This window comes from Echinococcus granulosus (genome assembly GCF_000524195.1).
Source record: "Echinococcus granulosus chromosome Unknown EG_S00020, whole genome shotgun sequence".
Taxonomy (NCBI): Eukaryota; Metazoa; Platyhelminthes; class Cestoda; order Cyclophyllidea; family Taeniidae; genus Echinococcus; species Echinococcus granulosus.
In genome coordinates, this window is record NW_020170400.1 from 271,775 (window position 1) to 292,306 (window position 20,532).

The following is a 20,532-nucleotide window of genomic DNA, read 5'->3' on the forward strand; positions in this document are numbered from 1 at the left end:
TTCGACGGAATAGCGTTGCAGCCTATAGGCCGATGTGTTATCAATTGAGGGGAATAGAATATATGAGGATACTTTTCTTCTTTATTAGCTCATTTTTTTGTTTATAAAACCACAAATCGTTTTGCTTCTCCTTGCCTAAGAAATATTTAATTGCTTTATATTTATCGGTGCTTTTAACACTTAATAGACTTCAGGTCTGAAGTCACCTCTAGATCTACTTATCCGAACCTGCACACCAACGCCTAACTTCGAGTTGTGCTGTGAACGTCTTCTTCACCTGAATCGTCATCGAGATACCGTCGAAGGTGAAGTCAGTGGTCACGAATCCGAGCATCATGAGGCACTGACAGCACTCAATGAAATCGCCAACGGCCCACCAGCTCATTGCATCTTCACGCCGATGCAACTGCCTCTGAGTGAAGAAGGCATGATTCCACGTCTCTGGCGCGTGCATCAGCGCATGCTGACTCTTCAGCGAACCGCCCTGGCTGTGACTATGGCGTGGACACGGGACTTGCTTCACCTCCTACTTCCTCATGGCTTAGCTCTGCGTGCGGATAGTCTATTGCTGGGCGGGTCTTCCAAGTGCAGCGTCACATTTGCTGAAGTTTCATTGGAAAATACTGATGGTGTAGAGGGATCCATTTCTTCGATGCTTGGAAAAAGATCAAAATATGGTAGGTATAGTGCGTCTCCCAATCGACCTCTGCTTCATTTATGCACAGTTTGTCAACAGAAATGAGTCATTCTACCACAACTTTTCAAACTTGTCAATTTACCACTTTCAATGAAAGAATAGTCTTTTATGTGGTTTAACGATAAGGTATGCACCATTGAAATGGGCGCCGTGGCCTGAGAAGCACCACGCGATCTGAATCCTCACTCACGTACACCATTTCACTGTACAGCACTTCTGGCCTTCTGTATTGGTAGATATCCATGGGCTCGAGTCTTGTAACTTCATTCCCAAGGAACCCCATTTATCGCAACAGACTGTTCCGCACATGCACTACCGCTGTTGGGTGCCACCGTGATTTAGTATGTCTGGAATGGGTTGGACCACAGCTATGAATAGAACTGGCCAACCGCGCGTGGTAGTAGGATCCACCTGTCATCTGCTGCCCTGGGCAACACTATCTGTGGTAGCACCGTCCAGATGTGTTCCAGCAGGGCATAAATTATTTATCAAATTTAACTATTTCTAAAAATTAGAAGAAACGCAAGCTTTTCTTAATCCAAGAAAGGGCCGTGTCTACTTCAATGTTCGGATCTCAGCTAATCCGTTTGCAAATGGATCTACCTCGATTTTCTTTCAGTTTTGCCGTACAGCGGGGGGTTTAATGACTAAGCAATCAGGAAAAGGACTTAGATTGTGCACAAAAAACCGTACTTATACCTAGACGTGGAATTAAAATCTGCTTCATTTTTGCCTGCATTTGTGTAAACACGAGGTCTCCTTAACCAATCCACTTTTTTTCCGTTTTGAATTTTTCGTATGTCTAATTATTAACCGTTATTTCCACCTAAAAAATAGAAGAGAGGACTTTCGTTCGTCATTAAATTTTACGTCAATAACGAAAAATTCCGTCCATTTTGAAAATTCTTTTAGGTGGTAGAAAGCGATCCAAAAGATGGCTTCAATCACGTCGGAGTTGGTTGTCAGGTCAAAATGTCCTTAAAATGGACATTTCTCAAGCCCTCCAACTAGTCAATCGTCCCAATTCACCTCAAACGTCTACGGTTTATGATGAAAGCTCATCGAACGAGCGCAATCTCGACCTTCTCTACCTCTCAGGTGGAGTGCCAATCGTACGAATTGAGGCCTGGCTAGCGAATCATCATGGGGCTTCAGCATTTGATAAATCATCTTTTTCAAATTCGTCGTCTTTTGATGTTGCCACTGCGGCTGGGAGTGGCGATGGAAAAGCTACCATGTGTCGTGATTTGGCCGTGGTAACGTGCGCCTATGGAAGCCATTTAACTGTTGGTTTGACTGCTAGTTGTCAGATGGACGGAACTCCCGGAGTCGACCTCATTTTGAACACTATGCTTAAACAGGTGGGTTGTCTAACTTGTCCAGTTATAAGTAAAATAACTTTCTACTACTTGTTTTAGCTTAATAACCTCTACAAGTTATTGGACAGTCGATTTCCAGCAAAACCGGTGATTTATGCGCCTCATCGACGTATTCACCCTGCTGCAGGAGCGAGCTCGTCCTCCGCTCGGACACGAACCATTCAGAGCTCTGTGAAAACTCATAATCGTCCACAAACTGCCTCAAATCCGACTTCTCCGCAGTTGTCACCAGCTACACTGCATGAGTCGCCCACTCCTGATGCCATCGGTGGGGAACTCGTAAGAGAAATGAAGTCTACTCATACTCAAATAAGTAGTAACAATTTTACTCCACTTTCGTTTGTTTAGACAAAGGATAGGGGAAATCAATTCCTAAAGTACACCTTCCCACCACTAAGATCCAGTTTGAGACGATCTTCACTGCGTCGACGTCAAAAGCGTCACAGCAATGAGGCTTTGGCAGTTGAAAAGGCTGCTGATGAGGCAGATGGCGCATTGAAATTTGTGCCGATTATAAAGTCACCCTCAACGGCAAAGAAAATCGAGGCCAAGAGTCAAACAAAAAGAAAAAGGGTTGATGAAAGTTCTAGAAGTGAAACGACCAAGAAAACACCAGAAAGCACTGGTTCGGTTAAGAGTTATCGCCGTTTCAGTCTTGCCAGAAAGGTAATATTTTTGAACAATAGTGGAAAGTTAATGTAAGTGGAATAACTTCACATTCGTCCTCCTTTAGGTAAAAAAGCGCCCAGCTAAACCACCTTCACCCAATCTACAAAAATCGCAAGTCCGCTTTGTGACAGAAGAGGATTGATGGCTGCAAGTATGATGGGGATTTTGAGGAACAAATATGGTGAAATTTTTTTACGCTAGAAACAACTTTCTAGGTTGCCTTTAGTCGTGACTTAACTTTGTATACACGTAAGAGAGTACCATCCGCCCTGTTTTTTCCTTGTCCCTTTTTATTTCAATTTCTCAGACTATGTTTGAATAAATAGAGTTGAGGGAACAAGACTTACCCTTCTTCAACCACCAATAGGAAGAATTTGGCTTTAGGAGATACCCTAATACTAGCTGCACACAATCCCAATTCCTGCAAGCTGATCGGTTTGAGCAGTATTGGCAAAGTGCTTAAGGGGAAAAACGACGAAAATGCCACCCCTCAATTTTTCACACACTGCCCAACCGACCCCATCTAATCGCGGCTACAATGAACCATCTTCCCAAGTAGAGACTGCTCACCCAGGCCCAAAAGGTGGTGGGGAAAAAACCGAATTCCCCTATGGAACACTTAAACAGAAGGGTCAGCGCTAACACATGTATCAAGCAATTCAGTGAGTGACCCGCACTACACCAGTTTCAGGGTAGGGCATAAGGTGATACAATCCAAACGGGGCATTCAAACCTAGAAACTTACTATAATTTAATCCAAAACTGAGCCGGCTCCCCACGTAACATTCATAAATTCCACATGAAAATGTTGGTAAATCACAAATTAGTCAATTACCAAGGTGTCCAATTAGTGGGACAAGAATAAGCAAGTGAATTGAAGAAAACTACTACCAAGGAATTGTAAATTATAAAAGGAAGCAAATTTTTATTAAAACCTTGACATGCAGTTTTGCTGGTCTAAGAGTCGGATTTTAAAGAGCTAGAAATTATCAGCAAGTGGCAAAAATTTATTAAAAACGTGATGTACGTTAGCTTTGTACAGACGATGAAACATACAACAAATGGAGTTTATCTCCGAATCGGAGCTCCACGACCACGACCACGTGGGCCTCCCCTGCCTCTTCCACGAATCATGCCACGACCACGACCACGAGTTGATGAAAGAACTACAAAGCAAGTAAATGGAACAAGCAAACGTACTGTTTTCTTTTCTCGGTTTGCGCTTAGTTGGTCCCTCGTCGATGAGAAGTGTATCCAGAGGGAGAGTATCAGGTAAAATAAAGTACCGGATATTATTGCCACGAACGGTAAGAGTATCCATATTTACGCTCTCCTCGTTCTTCATCGTAAGTTTGACGGATCTCAAGTGCGTATTCATTGAAACATCAACACAAGCAATGGTGCCGTGAACTTGTGTGCCATTTTTAAGTTCGATTGTTACGGTTTCATGGTTTAACTTCATAAGAAATCTATACGAAAATTCACGTGAAAGCTTTGGTTATTACAGCAAACATGTTGTGGACCAAGTACAAAACAGACAGTTACCTCACAAGCTTCATCCTCACGCTAACTCGATCCAACCGCCGCCTGAATTGAAAGGCGCGACGCAAATAAACATATTAGTAATAAATAAACATTACCTCATGATGAAATTTAGAAGAAAATAAGGGAGTGACGAACAGCTAGTGTATTGCGAAACTCGAAAGAAAGATTTATCAAATTTTAGGAGGCAGATTTATGTAAGACTTAAGCTACATAAATTTCTTAGAGCAAAAAATCCGCACAGTTGCTAGTCAAAGCAATGCAAAGGGTCATACACAGTAAGAAAAAGGCTGCAGCAACTTTAAAAACGGACTACATTAGTGATCGTGGTTCAATAAATCTGTTTAACCTACCGGATATTGCACAAGGTTTTGTTCATTTGTTTAACACCAGATTTTGCCCAAAAACATCTTACAGGTCTCCACTGCTGTACCTAATTAGTGTAGGCAGGCCTCCAGGTTATACGAATAGCCTTAGTGTATTCTGTAAGTCGAATGTGTATTCGGTTTGAGCATCGCGTCTCCTTTGGCAAAGCAAGAAATCCATAGCATTGAAATTTCCACGTCAAGCTTGCTTTTTTAAATTGAAGCTAACAATCTTGCTCTCCAAAAAGCAAAGGTTAATTTGCCTAACGGGGAAAAATGATTGGAATACAAATTCTTTAATATAGGTGGAAACAGCTAAAAGTTATGTTATGGGCTAATAATAAAGAATTGTTAGCAAAATAGTGTATGCAATACAAATTTTCAGAGCTTGATTTAGGGCAGGGGATGTTTTAACGTACCAGGACAAGGACAATTGGGCTTTGACAAATTTCGGAAATTGCGTGTAGTTGGCTGAGGATCCTGGATTCGAAGTTAATCACACCCAATTTTTTTGTGTCGAGATGCCGAATTTGAGCAGAAAAGAAGAGCTTGAATTAAAAAAGGTGAAGCTTGCAGCGCTAAGAGAAGAAAGACTGCATCGAGAATCGCTCAGAAAAAAGGGTGCACTCTCTGCGGATATCCTCCCTATTCCTGCTGTAAAAGGTGTAGATGCTGAGAAAATTTTAAGCGACCTTGGTATTGGAGCTGATGGAAAACGGGTTTTTGCCCTGAAAGATTCTAATGTTTTCAAATCACAAAGTTCTCCTGCGTTAGATTCAAAGTATACCATCCCGAATATTTTTCATGTTCCTTTAGGTCTGTATCACGAAAACATCCCAGGCTTGTTGCTTCTGGACTAAATGAGTGTTCATTTGAACCGGTTAATGAGGAGAGGTATTCGAAGGAGACTCAAACGACAAATGAAATCCCTTGTGAAACTCCGTGTTTGTTTAACTTTGGGATTTTTTCCTCATTTGCCCTTTTTAGCTATTACCACCGATACTTGGCCGGAAACACCATCGTTGGTGACTGGGCCTACCTCTAGAGCACAAGTCAGTTTAGAATGGGACGATGAACTCCTAGCTGGTAAGAATAATTAAAAAAACGCCGTTTATACTCTTCATAAAGAAAATATTAACGCTAATAATCATCCTATAATTTTTTGTCAGATTGTCACTTACTTTTTGACAATTTTAAATGTGCTGAACTTTTTTATAATTGAATTGGTTGAATCTTCATTTTTTTGTATTAAAGTGGATGGAGATGACCCATTAATTGATGTAGAGGTTTCACCTATTCCGAATCACATCGACGCCGATAAACATGTTCGAGCACAAGACACTACTACTCCATCACGAACCCAAGGTAAAGGCTGACACACTCCTTTGCTCGTTTCAATTCTGTAAATCCATTTGGTTTCCTAGCTTATTCATCAATTCACCATAGCATTCTCCTTTTCTTTATCTTTTTTGAAAAATTAGACACAACCATTAAGAACTGGTTGTCCTCGGTTGCACACACGTTAATATGCCGGATTTGATGTCATAACTTCCCAGCGATATTCGATTGGATTTCAGGGAAGGAAATGACAGACGAGGACAAGAAAAATATACAGTTGTCAGAAGAATTCCAGAATTTTTTTTTGCGTGCCTCCACAATAGTTGAAGGTGCTTTGGAAGAGGACGAACGTGACATCTTTTTTGACTACAGTGGCGCTGATAAGGAAGAAAAGTGAGTTTTTTGGTTTTTTCATTATTCAGATTATTTATTTTCATATAAACTACGTTAGGAGTCTGGTCTGTTTGCCTACATTTTCAAAAAAAAACCTATTTAATTATAAACTAAATACGCTTATAGACTTGGAAGAAGCTGAAAACCTCAGTAACTGTTCTTGGTGCAGTGAGAAATGAGATACGGTGCTCATTGGCTGACTCACTGCGCTAGCCAACATTTCTCTGTTTGTAAATGTGTAATGCGTGCCTAGTGTTGGAAAAGGAGTGCGTTAATCTGCATAACGCCCGAGAGTTAATCCTGCCATTTTGCTGTGCGTTAGAAACATCTGCCAACAACCCGAACTTAATTGGGCCTCTGATTGGTGGACTAGGTTTCAAAGTCCTACATAAACACCTGGCAAGGTCTTCCATTGAATAATCCGGAAATGAGCCCTATTTTAGCCATTTACTTACCATTATTGTCTACTTTTCACTATTAGAATTAAGGGTTAGCGACATAACATGAACATTTATGCCGAAAGAAAATACTGAGCTCTGCAAGGCCTCACCAAATAATATTAAGCAATGTATCAAGCGTATGCAACTGTTAAAAATAACTGGTTTTTGGAGGCAATGAAGTCCTAAAATTTTCCGCCTGACAAAATGATTGGTCTGCTTTAATGATTGGTTGGACGTCTACCTGTATCTTGATTGGTTACTAGGCTAGCTAAAGCACAGCAAATGCTGACCGAGGACTGTATCTTCTTCGACGAATTCTGGACGTCTAACCGTGTGGTGACAGCTCTTGACTGGTCTCCCAACCATCCGGAAATTATTCTAACTGCCTATTCCGCGATTCAGAAAGAGGAACCGGCCCTAACTCCTGTGAATCTCTATGCCGCAGCAGCAACCGCTGACGGTGTCTGTGTGCTGTGGAATCTGAAGTCAAAAAAATCTGAGTCAGCATCAGAGTCGGTATTCACATGTCAAGCATCGGTCACCACTGCTATCTTCTCCGATTTCCATCCAAACCTTATTATCGCCGGCACATACGTGGGGCAGATTGTGATTTGGGATACTAGGTATGCGTTGTTGTCAACTTATTTCGTGAATCAGTAGCTCGGCCTTCCCTCTCGTACTCCTAACAAAGGTTTTCATTGACTGTTAGAGTGAATCGGAAAACACCAATCCAACGGACCGGACTGGGCGGGAACTCGGCTCATTGCGAGCCAATTAGGTCGATTGTTGTGACGGGTGACCAGAATGCTAACAACCTCGTCAGCGTTAGCGCTGATGGTAGGCTGTGTGGTTGGAGCCTGGATATGCTCGCGAAACCGTTTCAGACCATGGAACTTGTCTACAAGCAGGCGAAGACTGTGGCACCTACGTCAGTGGCTTTCGTGCGAGATTTTGATGACAGTTTTTTGATTGGTACACAGGATGGATTCATCTATGCTGGCTGCCGGTCTGGAAGGTAGATGTTTACATTTTTATTGTTTCATATTACTTAATCAAATTTCAGTAGCTTCGGTCCAGAGTGATTTAAATAACAGTTAAAGGCACCATTTCTTGTACAAATTAAGTAAAACTGATCGTATACGCATATGGTTGAATGCTTTGGTAACGGTTCAGCATTGTTATGCAAAGGGGCATGCCTTCACAAGTTTAAACCTGCAAGTAATTAAACATGAACTATTTCGGGTCAAGTTAGTGATAAATCTTGTGTTATTTTATCATTATTTTGGAAAATAATGTGTATGGTGTGTATGGTGTCCATTTTGATATTTTACATTTTCATTGGTCGTTACTTTACTCTCAAAATTTATTCCTCTTTATCCCTGCACAGCATCCCTACGTGGACCCTATTTGGTCGGCCAATAGCCAGCTATCTGTCAAAAGTATCTTGATATTAGGGGAATAACCGTTGGTTGCACCCTCTGCGACCCTCTAAACACAAAATAACCAGAGGCAAAATACCAGGAATAGTTTTCTAGAAGCAAGCAGTTGCAGAATACTTTCTAAAATAACCGACATGTCTCCAATGGGACTCGAGCTTGTATAATTTATTTTTATAAAGCATCCTCTCTCCAGACTTCTTTGTTATCTGTCTTACGTACGATTAGTTGGTACCGAGAATAGATAGCAATCACTTGGAGGAGTTTCGTCGCAGGGGTACGAGGGGTGCTGCTGAAGATGAGGCGACACCTCTCTTACACCCATCCTACAGTGCAAATCTTCTCACGATTTAGTGCAGCTATGTGAGGCCTCATGTTGTCCTGATTTTTTAGTTTTAACTGGTTCTGAAAAATGGGCTTTTGTACACACCCTCACTTTAGCTGTTTGGCCTTCGGCAGTGAAAAATCGCACCTGCAGGGCATCACACACCACACAACTCAGTTTTCTAATGGTGAGACTGTACGCGTTTTGGAACCTCAGTTGCAGCAGAATATAAGAGGTTTTTCTCATCATAACTTCCTTTCGACAGACTATCTGTAAACAGCACTGAAGTCTTGTAAATAGTATGTGCCATTCTAGGCTTCTTTGTGATCTTCCCGGCTGAGTTGACATATTAGTACCGAAGAGACGGGAATGGATTAACCACGGTGGTAGCAACTGGCTCAAAATCGCAGGAGTATTAGAAGAAGGCAATGCAAGTAGTATCGGGTACTGGTGGACCGGCCCATAGTTCTGTTTTGTGCTGTAGACAAACAGCCGTATGGACTTTACACGCCCATGCAGTTTACGGAAAGGCTCGCGAGCTTATCTTACCGAAACACATTATTTGGTCTGACAATTTGCCATTGATCTCCCCACCTCAATGTCAATCCTGTATTATGTGATTTCAGTGATCCAGGTGTCAATATGCAGTTCGAGGGTCATCATCATGCTCCAGTGACAGCTATAGCAGTGCCTAGTGCAGGTGATCCCTTGAACGATGCCAACATCTATCTCACCACCTCCATGGATTGCACGGCTAAGGTGTGGTCAAGAATGGAAAGCCATCCGTTGGTATCGTTTGCGGATCGAAACGATTACCTCCTCCACTGCGACTGGTCGCCTTCACATCCTGCTCTCTTTGCTACGGTTGCTATGAGTGGTCACCTGGACATTTGGAACTTGAATATGAACAGTGAGGTTAGTATTGCCGTGGACTATAGCGGATATGCGTGTCTGAAAGCGTGTAGTAGAAAGTCTGAGCAGATTCTTCTAGAAAAATAAACGGATATTGCTCCGCTAGGTGGCCCTTTGTCTTGCTTTAAGTGTCTTCCTAGGTACTATGTGTGACTACTTTCCTCTTCCAACTATTCAAGTGAGGAGCGAGGGTAATTGCGCGATGGGACAGTAGATTATACATTAACATCACAGCATATGCCATTTGCCTTTGGCTTTGGGGGATATGGTTAAGAAGTAAACAATGATCTGCATCAAGAAAACTTCTTATTTGTCAATTATTTTTCACGGAAACATTCACCATTTTACCGCCATTCAGTCACCCATCTAGTTTTTCTTAGCTCTCTATAACACGAGGAATTGTACGACTTCCACATTACTTACAACATTTACTGATTTTGTAGATGTATTGCCTGCCGCTTCCGTTCGCAGATGACTTAAAATTAGTCGCCGTTTCTGCAACTTCAGCCATCTACAGCAGATCTATTTCTCATAGATTAACCAGACGATCTTTGAAGCTACTTTGTTCTCCAGAGGGAGTAGACAATGTAGATATATCCTAAAAACGCTGCTGCTGACACAGACAAGTCTAGCAGTAATGTTGTAAGAGGTGCAGAGGCTGGAGGGCCTGTGGACTATGCGGAATGAACCGAGTTTCATGCCATCGTAAAGGAAACCCAGCCACGGGTGAATGAAAAGGTTTGCGCACTTCTGTGCTGAGTAATGATGAAATCAGGGCTTGGCCCCAACCGCACGCTGTCCCTGAAAAATAAAATCTAGGAGTAATGCGTCGCTTACTTTTTTCAAGAAAGGCTATTTCACTTAATTTATTCGCAGATTTACTATGATTTATGGATAAACCCACTGGTGAGTTCAGTATTTTTTGACCCATTTAAGTCATGGAAGAATTCCCCAATTTTTTTTTATTATTTAAAATATTCAGAGCTAATTAAAAGGTTATCTGCATTTACGGAAAAGTACTCATCTTTTATTCATGCAAAGTACATCTTATTTGTTTGAGAATAAATAACGCTTTTACGTAGAACTGGTAAGATGCAGGGATTTTCCACATTAAATCCGAGAATTTTACTGTCAGAACTTCAGCGTCGGGCCAGTTTTATACTGGTCTAAGTCCTCATAATAGTCGTTACCTTTTTTCCACTTTTTAGGTTCCAACCGCATCCACAGTGTTGAGTAATGACGCAGCACCAAATTGCTGCAAATTCGAGAGGAAAGGTACCCACATTGTCGTCGGTGATGATTACGGTCGAATTCGCGTCTTCGCCATCAATGATGTGAGTACTGCTCTTTTGTCAGCATTCCGTCAAAAGCCATCTCTACGTTTTATTTTATGTGCCATTCTCACCAGCTTTTAGCCTTTTCTGCACTTCTGTTATGATCATGTTGGTGGTATTCAGGATGTACTGAGCCAACTCATGAGATGAGTGTGAAGGTACTATTGGGACAGGTTCTATCAATCACGGAAGGCACATAGCATCAGCGATAAAAGCCGAAAGATACTTTTTGTGGCTTATGTTCATAAACTACCTGTAAAATGCGGGTTAAATATGATTTCCGTGAATCAAAACAATAGATCAAAACTGGCGATGCTTTATCAAGATCATCACAACTTCTACAAAGTATTGATTTCTACCATGGTGGTAAACTAAAGTTTGGCACTTCCTTCCCAAATCCCTTACAAGAAATACCATCAGCTTGAGGATTATTCGTTGCTTTTTTTTTCAAGAAAATCGCATCTCCTCGCACGGACGAATGGACGGTCTTTGAGAAGCATATCCAGCAGCTCACAGAGACAGCGAGGCAAGATGAGAAAACCGACTCAATGATGCATGATTTTGATTTTTCAGATCTTTAACACCTAAAACCCTGACTTTACCACCATATTTTCCGGGTCGCAAAGGAGTGGCATTATTCTTCATTTCATTTGTTCATCTTTGGTGCACAGGACTTCGAGCGCATCTTTGTTTATCATTTGTACCTTTTTGTATTATTTATGAACAATTCTAGCTAATGCTAGGAGTATGATTCTGTATTTATCGTCCAGTAGTCCAAGATCGAAAATAAGTAGTGGTAATTCAGTAAGAGTGGGATTTCGCATTTTAAACTATATTCATTGCGCGAAATCGCGCCAAAGCACAGGTCACTTACACATACCACAGAATGTGAAATTTAACCGCAAATTCAGAATGTCGAAGAAAAGGTAACACGATAGAGAAAATCTTACAAAACGCGCCGAACAAAATATATCTGTTTTTACGTACAAGAAATTCATTGTGCAAGCAAAAACAGAAAATGATCAATATCTCCAGGCGTAGAGTACAATGAATTTTAGAAATTCACACTATACTTTAAAGGGGAAAGAATTTCTCTATAAAACAGACTACATTGAGTTAACTACACTAGTTTCCTTACCTTTGCGTGTTACGTTTTTTATTTTACCATTATGAACAAATTGCACAAAATATAAAATTAGGTACTACAAGCGTAGTTGGTTTAATGTGCAATTGTAAATGCAAGAATTCGAATACTCTCTGTTGTTTAGATAAGTATATGTTGCGGGTTCGTACTTGAGTGATCGCTATTAGGTTTTAGATGGGTTCATATTTCTGGGTTTTGGTATCTGGCTTGTTAAGGAACTAGAAATTGGTATCTTTCTCTCCGCATTTCCAAACATGTACATAATTTGTTAGGGCTTGAACTTAGTGTCAAGTCTTGTAGTTCTGCTCATTTTGTTGGTTATATTCCCATTCATTAGACTGAAGTTTGCTATTCTCTTGAAAATACCAAGTCGCTGCCTCATTGTTCTAATACATTGAGTTTTTCATTAAAAACGTCCCTAGCTTTTTCATACACCTATAATAAGAACGCATTTGTCTTGCTGATTGACTTTTGGTGCATTCATTTATTTTTTTTACTCATATAGTCTGGAAATGGTTGATATTGAGTATAAACGTGAGTTGGAGGCTAAACGTGAGCGCGTCGAGGACATTTTTGATTTTGAGGGCTGCAAAGTCGGTCGCGGCACCTACGGCAGTGTTTTTAAAGCCAAACGCAAAGACGGAAAAGATGATCGCGAGTACGCACTCAAACAAATCGAGGGAACGGGTTTATCGATGTCATCTTGCCGCGAAATTGGGGTGAGGTTTGTCTACCCCTTTTACACCTTTTCTCATTTTAGCTTCTTCGTGAGCTAAAACACCCAAATGTCATGACTTTGCATCGAGTATTTCTCAATCACACTACTCGCAAAATTTGGCTTCTGTTTGACTACGCTGAGTACGACTTGTGGCATATTATTAAATTCCACCGCACTGCAAAAGTTAATAAGACCTCATTCAATGTTTACCCGAACATGGTCAAAAGTCTGATGTATCAAATTCTTAATGGGATCGATTACATTCATTCAAACTGGGTTCTTCATCGTGATTTGGTAAGTGTATTGCAACTGCACCATTCTTATCCTATTCTTCCAGAAACCGGCGAATATAGTCGTGATGGGTGAAGGCAGCGAACGCGGTTGCGTCAAAATCGGTGATCTCGGCTTCTCCCGTCTCTTTTATCAGCCCCTCAAGCCCCTAGCTGATCTAGACCCAGTTGTGGTTACCTTTTGGTATCGGGCGCCTGAATTACTATTGGGTGCCAGGCATTACACAAAGGCTATAGATATTTGGGCTATTGGTTGTATCTTTGCCGAGTTGCTTACCTACGAACCAATATTCCACTGCCGACAAGAGGATATTAAAACCAGTACACCGTATCATAAAGAGCAGTTAGAGAGAATATTTCGGGTGATGGGGTATCCCTCAGGTGCGTTTGCTGTTTCTGCGGTGGTGACGCTTCCTATTTTGTACTTTTTTGAGGCGTTATTCCTTCATAGATGATGTCTGGCCGGATATGCGAAAGATGCCCGATTTTCCTCAGCTGACGCGTGATTCTATAACTCGTAAGGCATATGGCAAGTACTACCTGGAGGGCTATCTCATGGAAAAAAGGTTAACATGGGACGTTATGAGATTTCTCTGGTAAGTGTCCCCTTTATGCTCTCACTTTGAGTCGGTCTAATTTCTTAACATCTTTTTTGAACAGCTGCAGTCGTTGCTGACTATAGATCCCCTTCGACGACCGTCAGCTGAAGATGCTTTGAAGCATGACTATTTCAAAATTGGGGAAAAACCGAATGAGGAGTGAGTTTAATCATTCTACCGGGATATTTCTACAAATTTGTGCGTATATGGAATGTTGTTAACTTAGGGAGGGGTTGGGATGCCTTAGGCTTGGTCGGGTGGCTATGCCTTCAATTGGGTGCATCCCCCGGAGATTGAAGTGTCCCTATATCAATGCGATATTAGGTTCTACGATCTAAGATATTTCGACGAAATATTTCTAGCGATTCCATGGTCCGTTTCTGCGTCTGGAATAGGTTGAAGCGTTGTGGATAATTTGGCCTAATTTTGTAGCCACAGGCAATCTCTTTCAATAACAGCTTTTTAAAAGGTTTGCACCGCGTTGATTCCATTTTTAGACGTTGAAGTCGAAGCTAAAGATAGTTAGGTTTCATTCAAAGTTGAAAATTGATGCTAGTTTCCCAAAGTATACCCTCCTACCTTATTCTAGTAGCTTGATAAAGTTAGCTGAGATTCCTTATGAAGTGGTTGATATAAGAGCTGAGGATATTTGCTTTATAACCAGGCATTCATAGGGAGGCTTCGTAAATTTGTTTCCTGTTCTTGAAACTTGATCCCTTTACGAAGATCAAAAAAAAAACATTGAATTAAATGCATGGAAAGCTAGATCTGGGGTTTACCAACTGGTTTTCCTTTGGGACAGAAAATCTCCACGTTTCCTTTACGACGGTCTCCTGGGCGTACTTCCATCAAATATGGTATGATTCCACCTCTAAAACATCTTGGCGCTTCCACTTTGTACTCGGATGGCGTGTACTTCTATTTTAAGGATCAAACTTTAAACTGGGGATACGTAAATTCTTTTTTAGAATTTGATATCCATGTGAAGTGACTTTCAACACCCACTCGTTGGTCTATTTCCAAATCTGGAAATTGACGTTGGCTTCGTGAGATTGTTTTTTGTCATGCTGGTAATTCAGACCACATTTCTGCCTGTGCTTCAACCATGCATAACACTCAGATGATAGGGGTCGGTGATCATTTCACTTTGCACTTGGCATCTAAATGGCTTTCTTTTCAGCGTCTTTGGTGGTATGCCAATCCCCTACCCCAAACGCGAATTCATTGCAGATGACGAACCCGATGACAATAAGCAGCCGCAACAACAACAACAGCAGCAGCAGCAAGGCGCAGCAGCGAAGACTGGTGGAGTGCCACAACAACAACCGCAACCTCAGCAACAACAGCATCACCCACACCAACAGAAGGTTCAACAACAGCCCACTGGTGGTGTTGTGGCTGGAGGAAGTGGAATGCACACAGTGCAGCATTATCCCTCCGCATCAGTCCAACCGCCTATGGTAAGGTGGCAAACTATTCGCGCTACTTATTTTACTTTCAGCAAGTCGTGTTATTTCGGCACGGTCTCCGGCTTCCCATACATTTTTTTGCGAAGTGGGATTTTGGCTTTTAGTCTGCACAGGGTCGGTGATTCCTCATAACGATTTTGTGGAATGCTGATGACACTTGCAACTTTTAATTAGCGCAGTTACTTCCCACAGTCTGACTTCCCAGTCCCATACTACGAATTTTCTCCGCATCGAATTTCAGTTTTCTAGCAATTTGGTCTTTAATGTCTATTTCACTAGAAAGTGGGTTTACTTCGTCTTATTAAATGTAGTTGCTGTTTAAAGGAGCAGATTTTCGGGTACAACACCAATTAACCAACTAATCATCACCCTATACCACTCCATTCTTGTTTTTTCTACAATTTTTTGACCAGCTTTAATGACTTTCTAATGCAAAATATTCATTAAGCAGGATATTAATTTTTTTTTCGATGCAGTCCCCACTAAGTCATTGTCTTTTTTTGCTGCGCAGTATTTCACCTCTTCCTCAGCTCTGCCTCCTATGGTAAGATGAGTCGCTTCTTTGTCCCGAGTTACTGAATAAGGCCCCCGCCCTCCTTACTTATTTGTTCCATTGGGGGTTATCGTTTCAATAAGGTCACTGCTTTTCTGCTTGCATATGCTTTTACTACGTGTATCCTTTGGCGTTCGTGTTTTTCAGTCTTGTCATATCAGAAATAATCTGACGTTCATTAACTCCTTCTGCAAAAACAGTAAGACTGAAAAGACTAGTTTCTACAGCCTTATTTCCAGTGCTTCATTCCACCACAATGATGGTATTAGCCTTATCAATTCCTATTGTTTCTGATGAAGTTTTCCAAAAACTTTATACTATCTTTAAAATAACTACTAAGGTGCTATTAATTGGCGCGTTAATCTGCCCCACTCTTCCCCAAAACATGAATAAATGACCGGCAAATTTATATTCAATGAACACGAAGATTCAGCCACTAAAAGATTAATGCCTGTTCTTTGAGAACTAACGTTCAACCCGAATATTTACAAATCGACTGTTGACATAGGCATCAGCTGGATCGTACTAAGCTCTTGGCTTTTTGACATAGGAATACCTTCCTCCGCCTCTTCAGCCTCCTTGGGTAAGGTAAATTCCACCTATTTCGTAGCTATATTCAGTTGGATTTTCTAATTATCCCTTCCTTTTCTACTCATTTTATTCGAGTAAAAAGGCATTTTCGAAAGAGCTCCTGCTTTTATGCTTTTATCCGCTGTTTTCAAGCGTTACCTGAGCGTTTGATTTGCCCAGACTTGACTAAATGTTCTTATTTTACCGACGGGTATTGTTTTTCTGGCGCTCCTTTTTAAATGTGCATTGCTATCGGATGTGGACCTTATTCCCATTTCTGATGCAAAAATATACCCTTCTGCCTTGTTATTCATGCTCTCGATGACTTGTTGTCTTATTTGCACAGATCACTCGTTTGATGAGCGAGTTAGTAAACAAAAACCGGTTCGAGTTGAATTCTGAAAGCCCGTTTACCTGGTTGGATTTTGATGCCTCTGATCACTGGTTCATTGAGTAAACTGACAACCGTGGGCTGATTAATATTTTGCTTTATTCCTGTAATGCTTTGCACTCATTGATTACTCAGACATCAACTCCACTTGACTTTGATAAACGCTTTTGCGCTGACAACTATTGAGCGCGAATTAAGGTGGCACTTTAAAATCAAAATATGCTACTGAAATAATAGTCAGTACAATTTTGTGTTTGGGATAGCGGCTTGTCGTTGTCGCCTTTGTCACGTGTGGCTTTGCTGTATCGTGACGATGCTATCAGGGCATATGGACATATTAATAAAGTCTACGAATCTAATCCGTTCACTTGATCTGATTTTTCCTTCCCAATGCCCTTTCATGGTAACAGTCAGCCAAAAACAGAAGCTACAGTGTTTCATCTTCAGATAGCATGTTTATTTAATGACTATTGCAGAATTGGATTTTTTCGTCATGTAATCGGGTCAGAAAGTAACTAGAGTAGCTTATTGGAATTATATACATTTGAAGGGAGCATCTTGTCGGAGAGTGATCATCCCATCTAGTCCTGAACAATTTAAGGAAGTAACTTTATTGACTTGCTTTGAGGGTATAGAACTTCTTGTTACATCTTTTTATGTTATTGTAAAGTTATAATATCGAAAATGAGCTTCCGTTAGTGTTTTTCAAAGTGGTTTACTGTTGGAAAATTAACTAAAGACACTTTCTGCAAATAATCTTAACGCCTTTCTCATTCTATGCCATGACGGTGATTCTTGTTGAAGTTGCAGCTTATTCCTTGTTGAGAATTATAAAATTGATTTCATCCCTCATATAGCTTATGAAGTGTGGCCATGCATAAGTTTATTACCCTCTCCAGTCTAAGTCTTTTCCTAAAGAACCATGCTAACTTTGTATGGTGTGGACTGCAAACGGTGGTTTCCACTGTGAACTCCTCATCTGCTGGAATCTAATTAATCCAATGTGTGCAGGAAAGAATTCTGGAACTTTCGGATCGAGTCATTAGTCCCTGTAGGTCAAAACTGGCCCGTAAGATGTGTACTTGAGCATGAAATTTACTGAGACAGGTGGTTACCATCTTTTCTTCGGAATAGAATATCACGTGCTACATCGAACGAGGAAATTGGAAGTAAAATGCGATAGAAACAGAGTAGGCTGGGACCGGATTTTTTGCCTCTGGATCCAAAAATAAAGGTGGAATCTGTAAAGTTGTAGCTTGCTGAGAACTTGTGCTTATTTCAACGGACTAAATCTCAACCACCTTCCTTCATTTGCTTATTTTTTACTACACGAGATTTGATCGGAAGGCTTTTAACGATGCCATATTTTCTATTCTGGTTTTGGGGCTTTTAGAATCCGATTTTAACGGTAAGGGATTTTGCTCTGTAAAGTTCAAACTTGCGAATTTTTCACTTGCTAGCGTAATTTCCCATAACTGATTAAGTTTCGCTCTGTGGTTCTTTCACCTCTATCTGTCGTGTTTTCTTTCCATTCCGAAAAAATACGGGGATTCCACAATCTTGCAGTACGAGCGGGGATGTTTTTTGGTTGGCACGGAGACAGAAGCAGGGGCAGAGTCAGGGAGGGTCAGTGAGAATTATCCTTCTGCAGTTCTTCCTCACCCTCCCCTACCACTGCCATCGTCAACACCGCTACCGCCCCCTATCCCGAATGAATGGTGCTACATGGGGTCCACCCACCCCCAGACTTATCAGTGCTTCTACCCTCTTCCACCACCACCATTTCCCGTGAGATGTGTTCCATTGGCTTCAGTTGGTTCACCGTTGACTGTTGCTTTGCTGGCTGATTAGGTGATTGACTAGATGTTGCTTTTATCTCTTTTTCGAGTTGACATTCCTTCCTTGGTTATCTTTTTAAGGCTACTTTTGTATCGATGAGCCACAGTTATGTGCCATCCCAAGACAAATTGGTCCACTTCTTGCCATAGACTGCTATTTGTTTGTGTATGGATCCTATCGATAAGGGCTTCAGTAAGAACGTCTTTATTGCCGACCACTATGATTAAGCTGGAAGTACGATGTGTGTGTATGTGTGTGTGTGCACGTCTTTACTGGTTGAATGCTAGAGACGCAGAGTCGTTTCGCTCTCACATACCCAATGTATTTTGACTGGCCTTCGTAGAATTGTGAAATAGCGGCAGATTTAAATTATATATGAACATGATGCTAGACAACTAGAGAAACCGAACAAGAGCATGAGTTTTGAGGCGTTCTAGAATATGGAGAACTTGGCGCAAAAACTTTTAGAGAGCTAAAAGAGAAAAGTTTCCTAATGTCATTCAATTACCAAAGCCCATTTGCTATCTATCATTACTCCTGAAACATGTTTTCCTTGTTTGAATTGAATTATTATTGTTTCATTGATTGCTTGGTGTTGCTCTCGCCTTCTCCCCCCGCTTTACCCTTCCTGAGTGACCTTTTTCGCCGCCAGTATTGGAGTGATGAAAGAAAATTTAGGGGTGGTTGAAAAGAAGTAAGAAACTCCTGATTCTCTACAATATTAAGCTTTCGGAGGTGTTTCTTATTCATCGCTGTTTCTTCCTTCCGCGTTCCCTGTCTTATTCTCCGATTCATTTGTTAAAATGTGGGGTAGTTTTTAGAGAAAAGATCGAAATGCATTTTTGAGTCATTGCCTGAGTCGTGCCATTTAAGTTTAGGTTTGAGCTGTTCCCGGTTCTCCTATCTTTTTTTCACTGGTTAACATTTGAATGTCTGCACTGTCGATGGACAAAACTTTCGCCTTAGAATAAGAGACGTTCAAATTTTTCGATCTTGCATTTGACAAAATTGTAGCATTGTTTTCTACAGAAAATCGCATCCTTTTTGAGTGTGAATTTCAGTATGAAATCGCGATGCTGCTCTACAAACAGCTCAGAATACCGTAAGGGAAGTTTTTGGATTTCAAAATCAAGGCGGGTACGCCAACGGCTTGGGATGTTTTGTCGTCCTAGACGATGAGTCGGGACCAGTGCGGTTGATGGATGCGAGCTCTTTAATATGGGCGCTAATTAACGAGGAAATTCTACGACGATGCTGAATCCCTTGTTTCAACAAATCGGCTATATATGGTGAGGAGACTAAGCTGTAAACATTCATTACAGCGAAATGCTGTCGTGAGGGAAGAAACTTTTCATACCTTGTCTCGGTCTGGGTTTAGCCACCTCTGTTCTTATCTCATTTTTCATTTCACGCCCAGCTGTCTATTCGGATTCACATGTGGTTGACATCAAGATAAGTGAAATGAGCAATTGAAGAAATGTCAATGGAGGAGATATGTAGGGCGAGGGAGTGCCTCATTTTTGTCCGATCCTAAAGTTCAAGTCTTCCCACGGTTCAGCTTCGCGGTATGAGGTCTTCCATTGTCCTGCTATAATCTGGCTTTCTTTCGACTGATTCACTTGCCTTGGGTATTTCCGAGGCGGGAGTTTCCTTACACACCTTTGAGTTGTAGTGCATCAAGTAGGTGTGCCTCGCCCTTGGTGGTTGGAGATTTTACAGGTGAATAATCCCGTTAGTGATGCATTAAGCGTAGTCTACCGGGCCTGGAGTGATGTCCTGTGCAGCAGTGTGAGGTGAATAGTAAGTGGCCCACTTGCGGATGGCTAACAATCGCTTGCTTAACAAATGTCTCTGGGTGCCCAGTAGTTTTGCACACCTTGAAATCAAGTTATGCTGCCGTTTCTTGTTCGCTTCTTCCCTGTTCAGTAAACATCAAATCGCTGACTTGTTAACTTTTTGTCGATTCGACTCATTGCTTGATAGTAAAAAAAATTCGTTTTTAGCATGCAAATATGAGAGGCTATCCGGGCGGAAATATGGCACCACCGCCACCTCAACAGCAACAGCCACAACAACATCCCAACTATCCGCGATATCAGTGATCGCTGATTTTTAGGGTTACCTTCCTT

At 41.3% G+C, this 20,532-nt stretch overlaps 4 protein-coding genes across 4 annotated transcripts in view; 3 read left to right on the forward strand and 1 right to left on the reverse strand. All coding sequences in view use genetic code 11, as the record gives it.

The window, feature by feature from the left end:
* The window catches only part of EGR_03684 (hypothetical protein), a gene marked incomplete at both ends in the record, with an annotated part of 15,441 nt that extends 12,554 nt beyond the window's left edge, over positions 1 to 2,887 (forward strand). The window contains 5 exons of the mRNA XM_024492933.1: positions 188 to 677; positions 1,610 to 2,058; positions 2,116 to 2,355; positions 2,425 to 2,742; positions 2,810 to 2,887. Of these exons, the coding sequence (XP_024352590.1) occupies positions 188 to 677; positions 1,610 to 2,058; positions 2,116 to 2,355; positions 2,425 to 2,742; positions 2,810 to 2,887 (1,575 nt within the window). The remainder of the gene's footprint in view (positions 1 to 187; positions 678 to 1,609; positions 2,059 to 2,115; positions 2,356 to 2,424; positions 2,743 to 2,809) is intronic.
* Positions 2,888 to 3,813: 926 nt separating this feature from the next.
* On the reverse strand, positions 3,814 to 4,666 carry EGR_03685 (Small nuclear ribonucleoprotein Sm D1; the record flags this gene model as incomplete). Its single annotated transcript, XM_024492934.1, has 4 exons — positions 3,814 to 3,911; positions 3,946 to 4,214; positions 4,291 to 4,332; positions 4,641 to 4,666. 4 exons carry the CDS (start codon positions 4,664 to 4,666, stop codon positions 3,814 to 3,816), a joined length of 435 nt encoding a protein of 144 aa, XP_024352591.1.
* A 507-nt stretch (positions 4,667 to 5,173) lies between these two features.
* EGR_03686 (Cytoplasmic dynein 1 intermediate chain) lies at positions 5,174 to 11,411 on the forward strand (the record flags this gene model as incomplete). Its single annotated transcript, XM_024492935.1, has 10 exons — positions 5,174 to 5,433; positions 5,469 to 5,596; positions 5,640 to 5,738; positions 5,907 to 6,017; positions 6,230 to 6,383; positions 7,087 to 7,446; positions 7,533 to 7,838; positions 9,211 to 9,499; positions 10,705 to 10,830; positions 11,283 to 11,411. The coding sequence occupies 10 exons, from the start codon at positions 5,174 to 5,176 to the stop codon at positions 11,409 to 11,411; spliced, it is 1,962 nt and encodes a 653-aa protein (XP_024352592.1).
* Positions 11,412 to 12,486: 1,075 nt separating this feature from the next.
* On the forward strand, positions 12,487 to 20,505 carry EGR_03687 (Cell division protein kinase; the record flags this gene model as incomplete). Its single annotated transcript, XM_024492936.1, has 7 exons — positions 12,487 to 12,693; positions 12,735 to 12,986; positions 13,030 to 13,363; positions 13,434 to 13,561; positions 13,643 to 13,740; positions 14,762 to 15,041; positions 20,407 to 20,505. The coding sequence occupies 7 exons, from the start codon at positions 12,487 to 12,489 to the stop codon at positions 20,503 to 20,505; spliced, it is 1,398 nt and encodes a 465-aa protein (XP_024352593.1).
* Positions 20,506 to 20,532: the final 27 nt, after the last annotated feature.